The sequence below is a fragment of the Phacochoerus africanus genome, chromosome 10 (assembly GCF_016906955.1).
Source record: "Phacochoerus africanus isolate WHEZ1 chromosome 10, ROS_Pafr_v1, whole genome shotgun sequence".
Taxonomy (NCBI): domain Eukaryota; kingdom Metazoa; phylum Chordata; class Mammalia; order Artiodactyla; family Suidae; genus Phacochoerus; species Phacochoerus africanus.
In genome coordinates this window covers 122,128,026-122,145,122 of record NC_062553.1, presented here as the reverse complement: position 1 = coordinate 122,145,122, position 17,097 = coordinate 122,128,026, and the positions used below count along the sequence as shown (strand labels likewise).

At 35.5% G+C, this 17,097-nt stretch overlaps 1 protein-coding gene across 1 annotated transcript in view; it reads right to left on the bottom strand.

The window, feature by feature from the left end:
* Positions 1-17,097, bottom strand: part of STPG2 (sperm tail PG-rich repeat containing 2) — a 334,050-nt gene that overhangs the window by 290,734 nt on the left and 26,219 nt on the right. The window contains exons 5-6 of the mRNA XM_047798146.1: positions 12,124-12,236; positions 8,529-8,640 (exon numbers count right to left, since the gene is read on the bottom strand). Coding sequence (XP_047654102.1) covers positions 8,529-8,640; positions 12,124-12,236 — 225 coding nt within the window. The remainder of the gene's footprint in view (positions 1-8,528; positions 8,641-12,123; positions 12,237-17,097) is intronic.

Here is a 17,097-nt window from a genome sequence, read left to right as displayed (position 1 = left end):
AAATTTCAGAGGAAGGAATGCTTCTGAGCTCCTTCCATGAGATCAGCATCACCCTGATACCAAAACGAAAGATATCAAAAAAAAGAAAGAAAATTATAGGCCAGTATCTCTTATGAACACAGAAGGAAAAAAATCCTCAGCAAAATACTAGCAGAGTCAAACAATATATTAAAAGGATCATACATGATCCTTTTAATATATTGAGATTTATTCAAGTGAGATTTATTCCAGGGGTGCAAGGATTCTTCAATATCTGCAAATCAATCAGTATGATATACTGCTTTAACAAATTGAAGAATAAAACTATGTGATCATCTCAAAAGATGCAGAAAAGGCTTTGACAAAATCCAATACATATTTATGATAAAAAACCCTTCCAGAAAGTAGGCAAGGAGGGAACCTACCTCAACATAACAAAGGCAAAAATATGACAAACCCACATTCTTTGACAAACACATCATTCTTTGACATAAATCACAATAATATCTTTTCAGATCTGCCACCCAGAGTAATGAAAAGAAAAACAAAAATAAGCTAATGGTTTCAGGTCTTACATTAAGCTCTTCAATCCATTTTAAGTTTATTTTTATACATGGTATGAGGAAATGTTCTATCTCATTCTTTAACAGGTGGTTGCCCAGCTTTCCCAGCATCACTTATTGAAGAGACTGTAATTTCTCCACTGTATATTCCTGCCTCCTTTGTTACAGACTGACCATAAAAAATTTCTACATCTTGGAAACAAATATTTAATATGATACAAAAACATTAAGAAATGCCATGTACAACAAAGATTCTATTTTTCAAGTAGTTCATTCAGTTTAATTCCTTATTCTTCTTAATATTTATAGAATAAAAATGAAAAGTTATTTTTTATATTTTATTTCTCCTTGTTTTGGAATGCCCTCATGAAAAAAAATTGTGAAAAAATAATTTTAAACAAAACATTTAATAGTTTTATATTATACTATATATAAAGAAAATATAAACTTAACATCTGATTTAGTTATGTGTTTCTAGGAGTTAATTCATTTTTGAAGTTGTCTATTTTGTTGGCATAGAGTTGTTCATAATAGCCTCTTATAATCCTTTCTATTTCTGAGGCATCCACTGTAATTTGATAACAACTTAATTTCACATACAAAAACACTAACATTTTTTTGACCCAATATACACACAAACTATGTGTTCTTATAGAGGCTGCTGCTTTTCATATTGCATATCACTAAAAATATATTTACCTATTGACTTTTAGGGTTAAAATAATTTATGCACATCTTTACTGTGTTACATTAATCTGTACATGTCTATATATTTACCTTCACCTGTAAGTTTTCCTATTCCTGTTTAGCATGTTTCACTATAACTTGAAAAAAATCCCTTAAACATATATTATAAGGCAGGTCTAGCAGTAATAAAGTGCCTCAGTTTTTATTTGCTTGGAAAGAACTTAATCTCTCCATTTTTAAAGAGTAATATTTCCAGATCTAGTATTCTTATTTTGCAGGTTTTTTTCTTTCATCACTTTTTCTATGTCTTCCCACCCTCTATAGGCCTCAAGGTTTTTGCAGAGAAATCTACTTATATTCTTATGAAGGAAGGTGTGGCAGGGTGGGATTCTTTATATATGATGAGTTGCATTTTCCTTCCTGCATTCAAAATTCTCTCTTTGTCACAGACTTTTCATAATTTTATTATAATGTGTCTCCATGTAATACTCGTTTCAGGACTTTGAGCTTCATTCACCAATGATTTGAGAAGTTATCAGCCATTATCTTTCTACTCCTTTCCTTCTCTCTCTAGTCCTTCTGAGACTCCCAAAATGCCTATATTGATTCTCTAATGGTGTCCCATAAATCCTATATGCTTTCTTCACTATTTTTCATTCTTTTCTTTCTCTTCTGACTGGATATTTCAAATAACCTCTCTTCGGATTCAAAGATTCTGTCTTCTACATGACTTGGTATACTATTGAAACTCTCCATGGCATTTTTCATCTCATTCATTGTATTCTTCTGCTCCAGAATTTGTTTTGTTCTCTTTTATGATTTCCATGTTATTAAAGTTCTCATTTTACTCATGTATTGTTATCCTGATTTGCTGAGTTGTCAATCTTTGTTCTCTTGTAACTCACCGAGTTTCTTTAAAACATCAGTTTTGAATTCAGTGACAGGCAATTAACAGATCTCCACTTCTTTGGGGCCAGTTACTGAAAAATTATTGTTTTCCTTTGGTGGTGTCATGTTTCCTTGACTTTTTGGTTTCTTGTAGCCTTCTTAATATCTGTACCTTTGAGGGATTAGTCATTTCTTCCAGACTTTATAAACTGCCTTCAGTGGGGAAAATTTTATGGATGGTTGTGAGGGTACCAGGTAGGTGTTGTGTGGTGGCTCCAAGGGGGGAACCATAGCAGAGGTTTCAGCTTCAGAAAGGTGCAGCAATGCAGCAATATACACTCCATGAAACTCTTGACACCTGAGGTAAATGCTGTCAAAGACTATAGTAAATTACGGTAAATATTAGAAAGCAAAAACAAACAAAACAAACCATTAGAAAAGACAGTAACCAACAGAAATAGGAATTAGGCACAGCAGAAATGGTACAATAAATCAGATCAGGAATTTAAAACATGTATGATTAATATGCTAAGGGCTCTAATAGCTTAAAAAAATACAAAATGTTGGAACAGAGATCAAAAATACAATAACAGAAATACCAAAAGTGCATTTGTAGGTTTATTAGTAGATATAGCTGAGGAAAGCATATCTAGCCTTGAGGATGTATCAACAGAAACTTTCAAAGTTAAAAAGCAAAGAGAACCAAGAATAAAAAAATAAATACAGAATATCCAAAGACTGGGAACTACAAAAGTTTTATATATGAGTAATGAGAATACCAGAAGGAAAAGAAAGAGAGAGAGGAACAGAAGAAATATTTGAAGAGATAATGTCTGAGAATTTCCCCAAATTAATGTCAGACACCAACATAGATCCAGGAAACTCAGAGAATACCAATGCCCCCAAAATAAAGATAAATGTTAAAAAAAAGAAAAAAGAAATAAAAGAAAAAAAAAAGAAAACCTATACCTGGGCACGTCATCTTCAAAACATAGAAAATAAAAGATAAAGAAAAAAAAATCTAGCATAAGCCAGAGGAGGAAAAAATGCCTTACATAACAAGGAACAAAGAATCACATCTGAATTCTCCACAGAAACTACAAACAAGAGTGGAGTAAAACATTTAAAGTGTCGAGAGTAAAAAGCCAACTTAGAATTTAGTACCCTGTGATATTATCCTTTAAAAGTGAAAGAGAGGAGGAGTTCCTGTCATGGTGCAGTGGTTAACGAATCTGACTAGGAACCATGAGGTTGCGGGTTCAATCCCTGCCTTTGCTCAGTGGGTTAAGGATCTGGCATTGCCATGAGCTGTGGCATAGGTTGCAGACGCAGCTCGGATCCTGTGTTGCTGTGGCCCTGGTGTAGGCTGGCAGCTATAGCTCTGATTCGACCCCTAGCCTGGGAACCTCCATATGCTGTGGGAGTGGCCCAAGAAATGGCAAGACAAAAAAAAAAAGTGAAAGATAGGAGTTCCCTTGTGGTACAGTGGGTTAAGGATTTGGCATTGTTACTGCAGTGGCTGAGGTCATTGCTGTGGCACTGGTTCAGTCCCTGGCCTGGGAACTCCCACATGCCATGGGTGTGGCCAAAAAAAAGTGAAAGATAAATACTTACTTAGTCAAACAAAAATAGATAAAATATGTTGCCAGTAGACCTGCCTTACAAGAAATGTTAAAAGAACTTCCTTAAAAAAAAGGGAAATTGGAGTTCCCATCATGGCGCAGCGTAAATGAATCCAATTAGGAACCATGGGGTTAAGGGTTCAATCCCTGGCCTTGCCCAGTGGGTTAAGGATCCAGTGTTGCCATGAGCTATGGTGTAGGTCGCAGACGCAGCTTAGATCTCATGTGATGTTGGTGTGGCTATGGTATAGGCTGGCAGCTGCAGCTCTGATTCAATCCCCTAGCCTGGGAACCTCCATATGCCACAGGTGTGTACTGAGACCAGCTCAGCAGGATGGGGCTGAAGAACGGGTGCTGTGGAACTTAAGGAAAAGAGTTAACATAAAACAAGACAAAGAGACATTTATCTTAAGTAAAGGTGGGAACCAGGGGACTCAAGGTCTCAGGGACCAAGAGCCCTGCCTCGAGAAACCACACTGCTTTTATTGTGCTCTTTAGATGAGATCAACTGAGGAGTAGCTATGGGTGGATGATATAGGGTTTGTTTACTATTTTATAAGTTCTTTTACTATTTTAAAAGCCACTTAGCTGGTTAAGCTCTTACTCTGACCTCTAGGCACATAACAGTTCTTAAGCTTAAGTCATTTATGCCTTTAGGTCTTTGTTCTTAAGCTTAAGTCATTTACCAGCACTGTGGCTTTTTCCAAGCAGGAAGATGGGATAAAGTAAGGCAAGAAGACGGGATAAAGTAAAGAAGGACAAGATGGAGTTTTCAGCAAAGAGGCTAAGAAAATGTTATAAAAACATGTCTCGCGACAAGTGTGGCCCTAAATAAAGGGGAAAAAAAAAAGAAGGAAAATAATTCCAAAATTCAGATCTACATTAAGGGAGAGCATCAAAGCAGGAATAAGTAAGTGTAAAATAAAAATTTTTATTTTTCTTACTTTTAATGGATCTAATAGATAACAGTATGCTCAAAACAATAACAGCAGCAATGTATTCAATTACTAATGCTTACATTTATATCATGTATATATATATAGAGAGAGAGATACACACACACAATATATATGTGAATATGTTTTTGTGTACTTATAAGTGAAATGAATGATAACAATGATATAAGCAATGCAAAGGGAGAATTAGGATTATGTTTTTAATACAGGGTATTTACCTTACTCATTAAGTGGTATAGTATTATTTGAAAGTGGAAGAATTAGCTCTAAATACATACTGCAAACTCTAGGAAAAACACTTAAAAAGTCTTTTAAAAAAGAAAGAAGTGTAGCTATATGCTCAGAAAGGAGAGAAAAGGAATCCTATAAAATGCTCAGTTAAAGCCACCAAAGAGAAAAAAAAAAGGCACAACAAAAATAAGAACCAAAAACAAGGGCATCAAATAGAAAACAGTAATAAATATGGTAGATATTAATCCAACTATATCAATAATCATTAATGTCAATGGTCTAAATGCACAAATGAAGAGGTTGTCAGAGTGGATCAAAGATCTCACAATACTTGCATAGTAAGCTTTGCTGCCTATAAGAATTCCACTTTAATTATAAAAACACATATAAATTTAAAGTAAATGAATAGGAAAAATATATCATGACAACACTAATCAATAGACAGCAAGAGCAGCTACATTAATTCTCCAGCTCATGTAGAATAGACTTTAAAGCAAGAATAGTTATCAAGGACAAAGAAGGTAAAGGAGTCAGTTCTCTAAGACATAACAATTCTTAATGTATATGCATATACCTAACAACAGAGCATTAGCCAAACGAGGCAAAAATTGATAGAACTGCAAGTAGAGATAAATCCAATATCCCAGTTGGAGACTTCACCACCCCTCTCTCAGAAATAGATCAGTGGGCATAAAATCCATAAGGACAAGCTTCAACTCAGGAATGCCACCAATCAACTTGACATCTATGGGTACTTCATCCAAGAACAGCAGAATGCACAGTCTTCTCCAGCTCATGTAGACCATTTCTCAAGACAGACCACATTCTTAGCCATAAATACACCCTCACAGATTTAACTAGAAATCATACAATGTCTGCTCTCGGACCTTTATGGAATTAAACTAGAAATCAATAACAGAAAGATAACTGGAAAATCACAAAATACATGGAGATTAACCAACACATTTTTAAATAACACATAGATCAAAGAATAAATCTCGAAAGAAAATTTTTTTTTTGGTCTTTTTGCTATTTCTTGGGCCGCTCCCGTGGCATATGGAGATTCCCAGGCCAGGGGTCCAATCGGAGCTGCAGCCACTGGCCTACGCCAGAGCCACAGCAACGCGGGATCCGAGCCACGTCTGCAACCTACACCACAGCTCACGGCAACGCTGGATCGTTAACCCACTGAGCAAGGGGCAGGGATCGAACCCGCAACCTCATGGTTCCTAGTCGGATTCGTTAACCACTGCGCCACGACGGGAACTCCTCGAAAGAAATTTTAAAATATTTTGAACTAAGTGAAAAAAAGATAGAAAACTAATCAGTATTTGCAGGATATAGGAAAAGCAGCTCTTAGGGAGAAATTTATAGCACTAAAATAATATGAACATCTAAATTTACACCTTTGGAAAAAAATTTAAAAGAGCAAATTAAATCCAAAATAAGCAGAAGGAAAGAAATAAAATGAATTAGAGTTAAAAAAAATCATGAAATCAAAAATAAGAAATAGAGAAAATCAACAAAACCAAAAGCTGGTTCTTAGAAAAGATTGATATAATGTATAAATCTCTAGCCAGGCAAATTAAGAAAAACGAGAGAGGGCACAAATTGTTAATATCAGAAATGAAGGAGGAGGCATCACTACAAATCCTATAAACATTAAAATAATAAAGGAATAGTATGAACAACCGTATGCCCATAAATTTGATAACCTAGATGAAATGGACCAGTTCCTTAAAAGATTCAATCTGCCAATCAAGGAGAAATAGATGATCTGAATAGGATTATATCTATCACAGAAATCAAATCAATAATGAATAAGCTTCCAAAACAAAACAAACAAACAAACAAAACAGACCCAGATGGATTCACTACCAAATCCAGCAAACATCTAATGAAAAAAGTATATCAATTCTCTATAATCTCTTTCAGAGGGTATAAGCAGAGGGAATACTTCCTAACTCATTCTATGAGGCCAGCATTATCCTGACACTAAAACCAAGTACATTACAAGAAAATTACAGACCAAAATTACTCATGATTCTAAATAAACACCTTTTTACTTGTTTGGGATTGATAATTGTTATTCTATGAAACATATTTATTACAGCACTCTGGTATTGTGCCTTTTTCTAACATTTCTATAAGCAACATTTTTCATTGTTGATTGATATTTAGGGAAAGACCAAGGAAACCAAGTGCATTGAAAATTCTTACTGAAATATTCATTGATCTTGCAACTGAATTGTTTATACTTACTTTAAATGGATCCATTTTGAAACATTTATCCTATAATCTTCAAGTTTTTTAAGTATAATATTATACCAGAGTAGAAAAATCCAATGTTTTGGGGGGTTTTGGTTTGGGGTTTTTTTGTTTTGTTTTGTTTTGTTTGCTTACAAGTTTCAAATGATTAAACTAAAAGGTAGCTACAAAAAATATTTAATGCCATTTAGGGTTTTCTTTCTTTCTTTATTTGTTTATTTATTTTTGTCTTTTTGCCATTTCTTGGGCTGCTCCCACGGCATATGGAGGTTCCCAGGCTAGAGTTCAAATCGGAGCTGTAGCCTCCGGCCTATGCCAGAGCCACAGCAACGCGGGATCTGAGCCGTATCTGCAACCTACACCACAGCTCATGGCAACACCGGATCCTTAACCCACTGAGCGAGGCCAAGGATCGAACCCTCAAGCTCATGGTTCCTAGTCGGATTCATTAACCACTGAGTCACTATAGGAACTCCCTAGGGTTTTATGTAATAAATACACAATTCCTAGGACAATGAGGATAAAAATCTTACTATATACTAATCAGACTACACTAAGAACATTATTCTTAGTTCAATATCATACTATTTTTTCTTTTTTTTTTTGTCTTTTTTTTTTTGTCTTTTCTAGGGCCGCTCCCGCAGCATATGGAGGTTCCCAGGCTAGGGGTCTAATCAGACCTGTAGCCACTGGCCTACACCACAGCCACAGCAACGCGGGATCCGAGCCAGGGTCTGCAACCTACACCACAGTTCATGGCAATGCCGGATCCTTAACCCACTGAGCAAGGCCAGGGATTGAAACCGCAACCTCATGGTTCCTAGTCAGATTCCTTAACCACCGAGCCACGATGGGAACTCCAATATATCATACTATTTTTGAAAAGAGAATGATTCAAAAACTGAAGATCCCTAAATAATTTCAAAGGAAAATAAGTGTTTGTGAAGTTAAATAACAAGAATAGTGAGAAATATTTAGAATATTTATCCTTACTAGAAAAAATTTAACAGGAGATTGAAAAGAAGTCATAGAAAAAAGGGAGAATAGACAGCAAGCAGGTAAATTTAGGTCAGTTTAAGAAGGAAATTGTAAGGAACAGAGTTGCCCACTACTGAAACAAGAAACCTCTGGAGTATTGAGTTCTTTCTCACAAGAAGTGTTCAAGCAGAGATAATGATCACTTGAAGGAGATTTTAAATACAGTTTCTCAATTCTTTTCACTATATTCACTGACAAATACCTACCAGGCATAGTAGAGCTAACTAACCTTGTGATAACAAGATTCAATGATTTTAAAATCTAGAAAGTAGAGAAAATAGCTATTTTCAACTTACCTTTTTTTCCTCCTGCAATATTATTACTTCATAAAATCGTGGGAGATTTGAGTAATAATTTGGCTGTTGATCTTTCTTGATGTTAATGTTTTCATAATGTGTTGTCTTTTTCCTTCAGAAAAGTCAGAAAGAATTTATTCTCAATTTCAAGTATGTAAGTCTTCATATAAGCTATGAGAACATTTTTATACCAACATTTCCTGTTTTAAAAAATACTCAATTATAGGATCATCTGAGTATGTTAGGCCAATGTAACCTAAATTTTGTCAAGTATATGCATTTATGTTGGTTAGCTCTGCATATTCCAACTCTTAGAGTTATAATATATCTATTCTGGTAATGACTCCAAAAAGAAAATAAAGTATGAGATTTATGTCATGAGTTTATATAAAAAGCCACCAAAAAGAGTTTCCTGTGTCTTTTATTTACCATTAAATGTCTCTAAACTTTCAAATCACTTGGTATTTCAACTATTAACTAAAATAAGGGGAAAACAGTCATTGCTATGATATGCAATTAAATCTATATCATAAAATAATCAGGGAAAGGGCATAAAGAAAGATCTTTGAAAATGAATGGGAAGCTTATATTCATTAAAATTTACAAAATTAAGTAAAGAATAAGAAAACAATGAGTAATAGCCCAAGCTCTGGAGTCAGACAGCCTGATGTGAATTCTAACATCATTACCTACTAGCTGTGTGACCTTATACAAATCACCTAACCTCTCTAAACTTCAGATAGGATCCTTCACCTGTAATTGGAAATAATAATAACCAATTCTCAAGGCTGTAATAATTACAGTGAATAATACATGTGAAGTGTTTAGCGCCATACATAGCCCACAGTAATTACATTATAACTGTTAACTATTATTAAGAATTATACTTAAGTAGGCTATACATAATTATAACACTATTTTTTTCTAATTCTTAAACAGGATTTTGAAAAAAAAATGCTACATTAAATGTTTCCAATAAACTATACTGAATATAAGCATATTAAAAACAGACAATAGAAAAGCATAAAAATAAATGTTTGGTATGTAATTGCTATTATTTTTGTTTAGACATTACTCTGATTTAAATATGCATATAACATCTCAGTTCACTGTCAAATGTTGACTTTTATTTTTTGCAAAAATTCAACAAATAAATTTATTTTCAAAACCTCAAACACCTTTATAAAAAATTAATATTTGGGATATCAAAAGTGTCACATATCATTTTGGTATGTGCTTTCTCAAAAAGAAACCTAGGAGTTCCCATCGTGGCGCAGTGGTCAACGAGTCCGACTAGGAACCATGAGGTTGCGGGTTCAGTCCCTGCCCTTGCTCAGTGGGTTAACGATCCGGCGTTGCCGTGAGCTGTGGTGTAGGTTGCAGACGTGGCTCGGATCCCGCGTTGCTGTGGCTCTGGCGTAGGCCGGAGACTGCAGCTCCAATTCGACCCCTAGCCTGGGAACCTCCATATGCCACGGGAGTGGCCCAAGAAATAGCTAAAAAGACAAAAAAAAAAAAAAAAGAAAGTAACCTAGATGCTCATCTTTCCATTTGGAGTAGCCAATTATCTCCATTTTTATACCATATCAAATCTCCCAGAATAACTGCAACACAATCAATAAGACAAAATTTTTTTTAAAAAAAAGGTATAAAATATCAACTGCCAGAAGGAACCAAGACACGTTCAAATAAAAAATACAGTGAAGGCAGCAAAACCAAAGAACAGACAAATTATGGAAATGCTGAAATATCTGAAGCAGTTTATAATGCAGTTATACAGACACATTCCTACAAGCAAAAATGAAAATACAACCAGAAGAAAAGAAACAAGGGAAATAATGAAAGATCAAAGAGAAAGTAACATTTAAAAACAGGAGGAAAATGGGAATGGGACAGGGCTGGAGAGATAAAAAGAACCATTAGGAAAAAACTCAAGCAAAATTAGGGAGACATAATTAGACAGTACTGGTTATGCCTGAGGTACTCAGGCGTATGGTGAAATGGTTGACAAATAATCATCATAGAACTACATACCTTAAAAGGGGCTAATTTTGCTTTATGTTGATTAAACCTCAATAAAATTGACAGGCAGGTGGATAGGTAGGAAAATAGACAGAGACAGACAGACAGATAAGCAAACCAGACAAACTGGAAAAAGAAAAGGATAAGAGTAAAATATTGAATAACAAAAGCATTATGCCAAGGGGATGAGGAGAGTTCATAAAACAGAGACTTTGTTTATTTGGAAGAATAACAAAGATTAAATTTGGATCCCATTAAGCTATATATACATGTTAAACTTCTGGTGTAACTACTAAAAAAATAAAAATACACAGTGTATCTGCCATATTAGGAGTGTGAAAAAATGAAAGCACAAACAGTTAGGATAGATATAAATTCCCCAAAATAAGGATCAGTTGTTATTCTCAGTTACTAAGTTTAGTACAAACACATAAGAATCCAAGCAATATTTGTTCAATGAAAGTGTAGTAGCAAGGGGAGTTTAAGCAAGGGCCTAAGTTATGTCCACTGCTAGTATCCGGATGTGTCTGAATCTGTTTAGCAAATTAACTGCATAGATCATCACCATGGGACTTCCTTTGAGAAAACATACTTGGAGAGAAAGGATCAGACTGACAAGCTGGATCCTGTTAAAAATTAAATCATGAAAGGAGTGATGGATTCTGAGAGCAATGGTATTTGTTACTCAGTTTTGCCTTCCATGGACTCACATCTAAGACCTTACTGTAAGATAAGCGAAAATAAAGACAGAAAGAGTTATTTTACCAAAAATATATTTCCTAGTTAAACCTCACAAAGATTACCTCCAACCTAGTGTTATGGCTCTGGCTCATACTGAGAATGCCTTCTCAGTCCATCATGTAACCAGAAGAATGGACACTGATCCAGGAACAAGATGCATAATCCTGGGTCACATTCTCTTATATTTTCTCTAATCTTTTGTCTATGTTATAATTAAAGACAGTATAATTTAGTACTTAGATACATGGGCTGTATAATGGAAAAGGCCTGAGTTAATGTCAAGCTCTGCCACTTAACAGCTACATGATATTAAATGGTAAGTTATTCTCTCTGATCCTTGCATTTTTCACTAATAAAATAAGTATAACAATAGTAACTACACAGAGACTTGTGAAGATTGAATGAGGTAATACGTATAAAACAAGCAACATAGGATCTGGTTCATAGAAAAGCAGTCATTTTCATATAGTTTACTCTAAAATGTAACATTTCTTTAAGTTTCCATACTGATTTTCTGTTTCATAACAGCATAAACTAGTTCCAAATTATTAGAATATAGTCAAGAACTATAGTAAAGTTATACTGGAGTTCCCATTTTGGTACAGTGGGTTAATGATCCAGCTTGTCTCTGTGGAGGTGCCAATTCGATCCCTGGCCCAGTAGAGTGGGTTAAGGATCTGGTGTTGCTGCAGCTGTGGCGTAGTTAGATTCAACCCCTAGCCTGGGAGCTTCCGTGTGCCACAGGTGCAGCCAAAAAAAAGGGCGGGGGGAACTATAGTAAAAGTATATTATTATTGTTATTAGTAGTAGTATAATTATTATTTTTACTTACTGGATTATATCATACTGTCCAGGACCAGGCCCTAACTTTATAGGTAACTCTAGTCTTCCCAAAGAGTTGCCAAAATGTATCCCCTTGTATTTCAAAGTTACATTTGAAAAATCCTTTAAAAAAAAAAAAAAAGTGAAGATAAGATACAGTTTAAATAAGTCATGAAACAATGTTTAATTTACTAAAATCTAAAGCAAGGACAGCCTTAGTCAAGAAGGTCCCACTGGTAAATGCTAAAGTCTTCCTTGACACATCTCAAGCTAAGTTATCACTGCTGTGCCCCATTCCATTCTTGAGTCAACAGGATTCCTGGAGGAGTACCTCTAGTTTAGCATATCCTCAACCAGTAGGAACAGCTTTGCTCTTGGCAATACAATCAGCAATCTGAAACCTTAAGGGCGATGAAAATTACCTCCTCGTCATTTAAAAAGGGGAGGGAGGGCAGAATTGCATGATTTAGGGAATGGAAAAAACCTAGCAAAAATGACTTAATTAGAAATTAATTTTAAGAAATTAAAGTAAAATTCAAATATCACCAACAGATATTAGATAACTTCTAATTACCTGGTATTATTTAAAACTGTAAAATATTCATGTAAAGTTTTCAAAAAGTAACAAATATATGAGAAAAACTAAACACTATCCTCAGTTCACTTTATTGTCAATGCTTGAGGTCAGGATCAGTTCTTTAATGCCAAAGAAATCATTTGTGACATGAGAAATCAACAGTCATCTTCCTTCACATCCACTTTAATAAAAATCATGACCCACTACCAAATTCATTTCAGAGAAGTTAGGCTACCTGGTTTCATTAGAAACTAATAAAATATAAAACAAGAACATTAGCTTCTCTTATAGGAATTCTCCTGTGTTGACCTAACTCATTGTAAAGTGAGCAATCATTTTAAAATTAATAGTAAGATGTAAGTACTAATCTATTTATTTTAATTCATATTTATAAAAACACAGTTTTAAATAGACATGGATTATTTATTATGTGTATACATATATAGATATATATAATAAAATCCCCATAACATAAACGTATGGTTTAACTACATACAACAGTATAACCAGTACTACTCTAAAACAGTGGAAACAATCTCTCTCAATTACCATTCTAAACAATATCAGTGAAATAAATAGCAATTAGAGATTAGAAAGTAGAATTTCAGTTTAGAGAATCAAGCCACATCTGTCCCATTCCTACCAGAATTTCAAAAGTGCATAAAATAGACACACATTATCAGTGCTAGCAACTAAGAGAAGGTATCATTCACATTCTGAAACTTGAGGAATTTCTGGAAAATACAGCACAGAAGAGACTAGAACCAGGAAAAGAACTCAATGTATGTGAAAAGAATTTCAGCTGAACCTCCCCAGAAAGATAAGAGACTGGAGGTAAGGACGGACTTACAGGCAGAAAGCAGGGAGTGATTCTCAAAACTGAGAATAATCTTAAAGATTTATTTCCACTGGTGCCATTACATGAAGTGATGAAAAAATGCTAAAACCCACTCTATTCTTGCCATGGGTGGTTGGAAATAAATTGGAAGCACTGGCCCTGGCCCCAAACAAGGACAGACTTTCTAGAGAGGCACCACTCCAGGAAAATTTGCAATATCACAACAAAACCCCAAAATAAACTGACCACTAAAATTCCCTACTGTGTCAAAATGTCTTCTGCTTCCTAGAACTTACCGCTAACAATAAGCCTTCAAACATTATAAGGTGCAAACACAATAAAACTAAACTTTCCTTTCGACAACCATCTGATCTTAAAGAATTAAACATAGGCCAACACAATCTTGGACAGAAATTTGAGGTTTCTGCAAAGTGAAATGGGTCCTTTGTGGATTCTTTTTCCATAGCTGCAGTCTCCGAGATAAATTGAATTCCAATTTTCCTAAAGGCTTCCCCTGGATTGATTTGAGTAAATCCCCTGGTTTCTTCTTGCTTAAGGTGGTAGAGGATGTTGGAGCTGAGAGGAGAGAAATGGGGAGTTACCAGCTATATCCAAATAAGATTCAGACATATTTTGGAGCACCCAGTGAACTACTAGGGCAAATCAACCAGAAAGTGAACGTGAAAACTAATCCAATGGGAAGCAGCTAATCATGATGACCCACACCTAGTGGGGATCATACTGTCAAAAGTGTGGCAATGCTAACCACCGAGTCTCTTCTGTTGTCTGAATTTGCCTTCTAACAGACAGCACCCACTGGATGTTTGCCTGTGTGCTATAAAGTGCAAAGGGGTTATGATAAAAATCTAAAAGACCTGTGTCATTAAAACACTGGTGAGAATTGTGCTACTTTTAGACTGCTCTAACAGAATAGAAAACAAAGAGAGAAGGGCATAATCGCCCCCACTTCACCTCAGCTCATCGTGCAGCTTTAGCTGCAATGCAGTTCACTATGGAAATGGCCAGCAGAGAGTACCAGCTGGCAAGAGACTTGAAATGCCTGGGGGAGCAGAAGCTGTCTCACTGGAAACAAACTTGTTTGGTAGCATGACTGATAGAGCCCTTCCAGAAGCCCCTGGGAAGAGGAACTTTGCGGAAGGCTGGAGGTCCTCCTCATCGGCAGGAGACCACACACATATATTTGACTTACTAACATAGTTGTGACTCTCTTGAGTACCCACAATCCAATGAAGCCTGAAAAGACATGTTACATAAATTAAAATGGGAGTTCTCATTGTGACTCAGTGGGAACTCAGTTCTTAACCTAACATCGTATCTGTTCAATCCCTGGCCTCACAGAGTGGGTTAAGGATCTGGTGTTGCCACAAGCTGCCATGTAGGTCACAGAGGTGACTGGGATCCAGTGTTGCTATGGCTGTGGCATAGGTTGGCAGCTGCAGCTCTGACTTAACTCCTAGCCCAGGAGCATAACTTCCATATGCTGCAGGAGCAGCTATAAAAAGAAAACATAAAAATTTTTTAAAAATGATTAAATCTTATTTCCACAAGGAATATTTCCAGCACTGCAAGTGGTCTCAGTGTGCTTAGCTTATTGATATGCTGACCCCTTCTGATGAACTGCAACACAAAGAACAGAGGGATATTTTCCCCTCTTCACTAGGAAGGTATAAGACTGTAAAGGACCAAATCAAAATCAGAAAGATTGTCTAGCTGATACATGATTCCCAAGCCCAGTCCCTTGTCAGTTCTAAAAGGAAGAGAGCTGTGAATAAAAATTGAAAGAGCTACCCCACCGATCTCTATAACACATAGAGTATACACTGCTTTAGCACTTCTGAAGGGTAACACAAAAGGAAATAAGGCAGTCAGACCATCCAAAGGCCTTGGGTCTGAGGGTGCAGAGACAAATACTGTAACTCCTAACAGAACAGCACAGAAAAATAGCACAGCCTGACAAGTTCAGCAGAGTAGCAGATGGTAGTAGAGGCATCCTGGAAGAAACCATGGCATCCACTAGAGCAGCTGAAAGGCAGCCTGTTCCTTTGGGTCAGTGGCAACTTCAAAGACAGATGCACCCCACGGAGCTTCAGGGCAAGAACAGCGAGCCATACGACACTTGCTTCTGCTAAGACAAATGTTCTATACCATCTTTTATATAGGATTACCTAAAAGACCCAAGGACTTTAAAGTTCGTATACAGTTTTGATGGTAGAAAGAGAAAATTTTCTCATTTGTATTGAGGTTTATTTTCACTTAGAAATGAAGCCAAATTTCCCAATTGGGAAGATTTTAGGCATAATAAGCAGTGAAATACACAAATGTAGAACTCTGTCCTAATATAATATAGCCATAATATGTCATATATTTCATATATTTCAGGCAGAAGCATATCTAATATATTGATCAGTAAAAACTAGTATTTTAAAACAGAGGATTTTGACACATCTTTTACATCATGTTTTTATAGCCTAAAAACTACAGTGTTACAGTTTTATATTTATTATTTTAACGCAGCACTTTAGGACTGTTTGTAGAATCATGTCAAAGAAATTTTCTTCAGGTTAATTTACACGGTTGTGATTTTGTGGGTCAACTGTTTAACAACTTTTTAAGAGAAACCAGTAGAAGGAAAGATTATACATACACACATATCATTGAAGACCTCAGCAAAATCCTTTTCCTGTGCATACACTAAGATGCATTTCATTTAAACCATGTGATCTACTTGACTCACTAACCTCTGTAGTTCTCAGGTAAATGTTCAATCAGAAATTTAATTTAAAAGCCTTTTAAAAATATAGGCCGAAAAAAAAAAAGAATAAATTGATGCACCTTAACTTCTAAATCACACTCTCCTTACACCAAGAAGTGTAGACAATACCATTTTCAAGGTCACTGTCAACTTGGAAAATCATTAGCAGGTAAAATATGACTTAATTGAAGCAAACTCAGCATGGAGCTGCATTATTTTAAGTGAATGCTACAATAGGACTTGAAGAAGAATTACTAACTGCCACTCTCGCTGACAATGAACTAAATGAATAAGGGGCTATGCAACTTTCCCCCCTGTCTTTTCCATAATTAATTAGGGAACTAGAATTTGAAAAATGTAAAGTCCCAAAGGGCACAGTTCAGACACTAATGGGCTGCATTCTGGTGTGGCAGCACACAGGTAGTTCACAGCACGTTATCATTAGCAAATATGTCAGTGTCATAATTCCAACCACAAACTTTGCTTGTGAAATCCACTTCTGAAAAGTAGATTTCCAATGGTTACTTGGGCTCTTCTAAAAGAAAGTGAGAGAAAGAAGTGAAATCTCATAATTAAAATGTTATACAAAATAATTTATATATAGAATTTCCTCTTTACAGATTAAATATAGCCAAAAATTATCATTTGTCAGCTAGAGTCTTATACAACTCTTAATCTCAGGATTGTTTCTATACCTCAGCTATATAAAATAACTTCAGCAGCTATTATTTCGAGAGTTCAGGGGAAAATCACAATAATTAACCATCTGTTAGATTATTTTCTCAATTTTCTATTA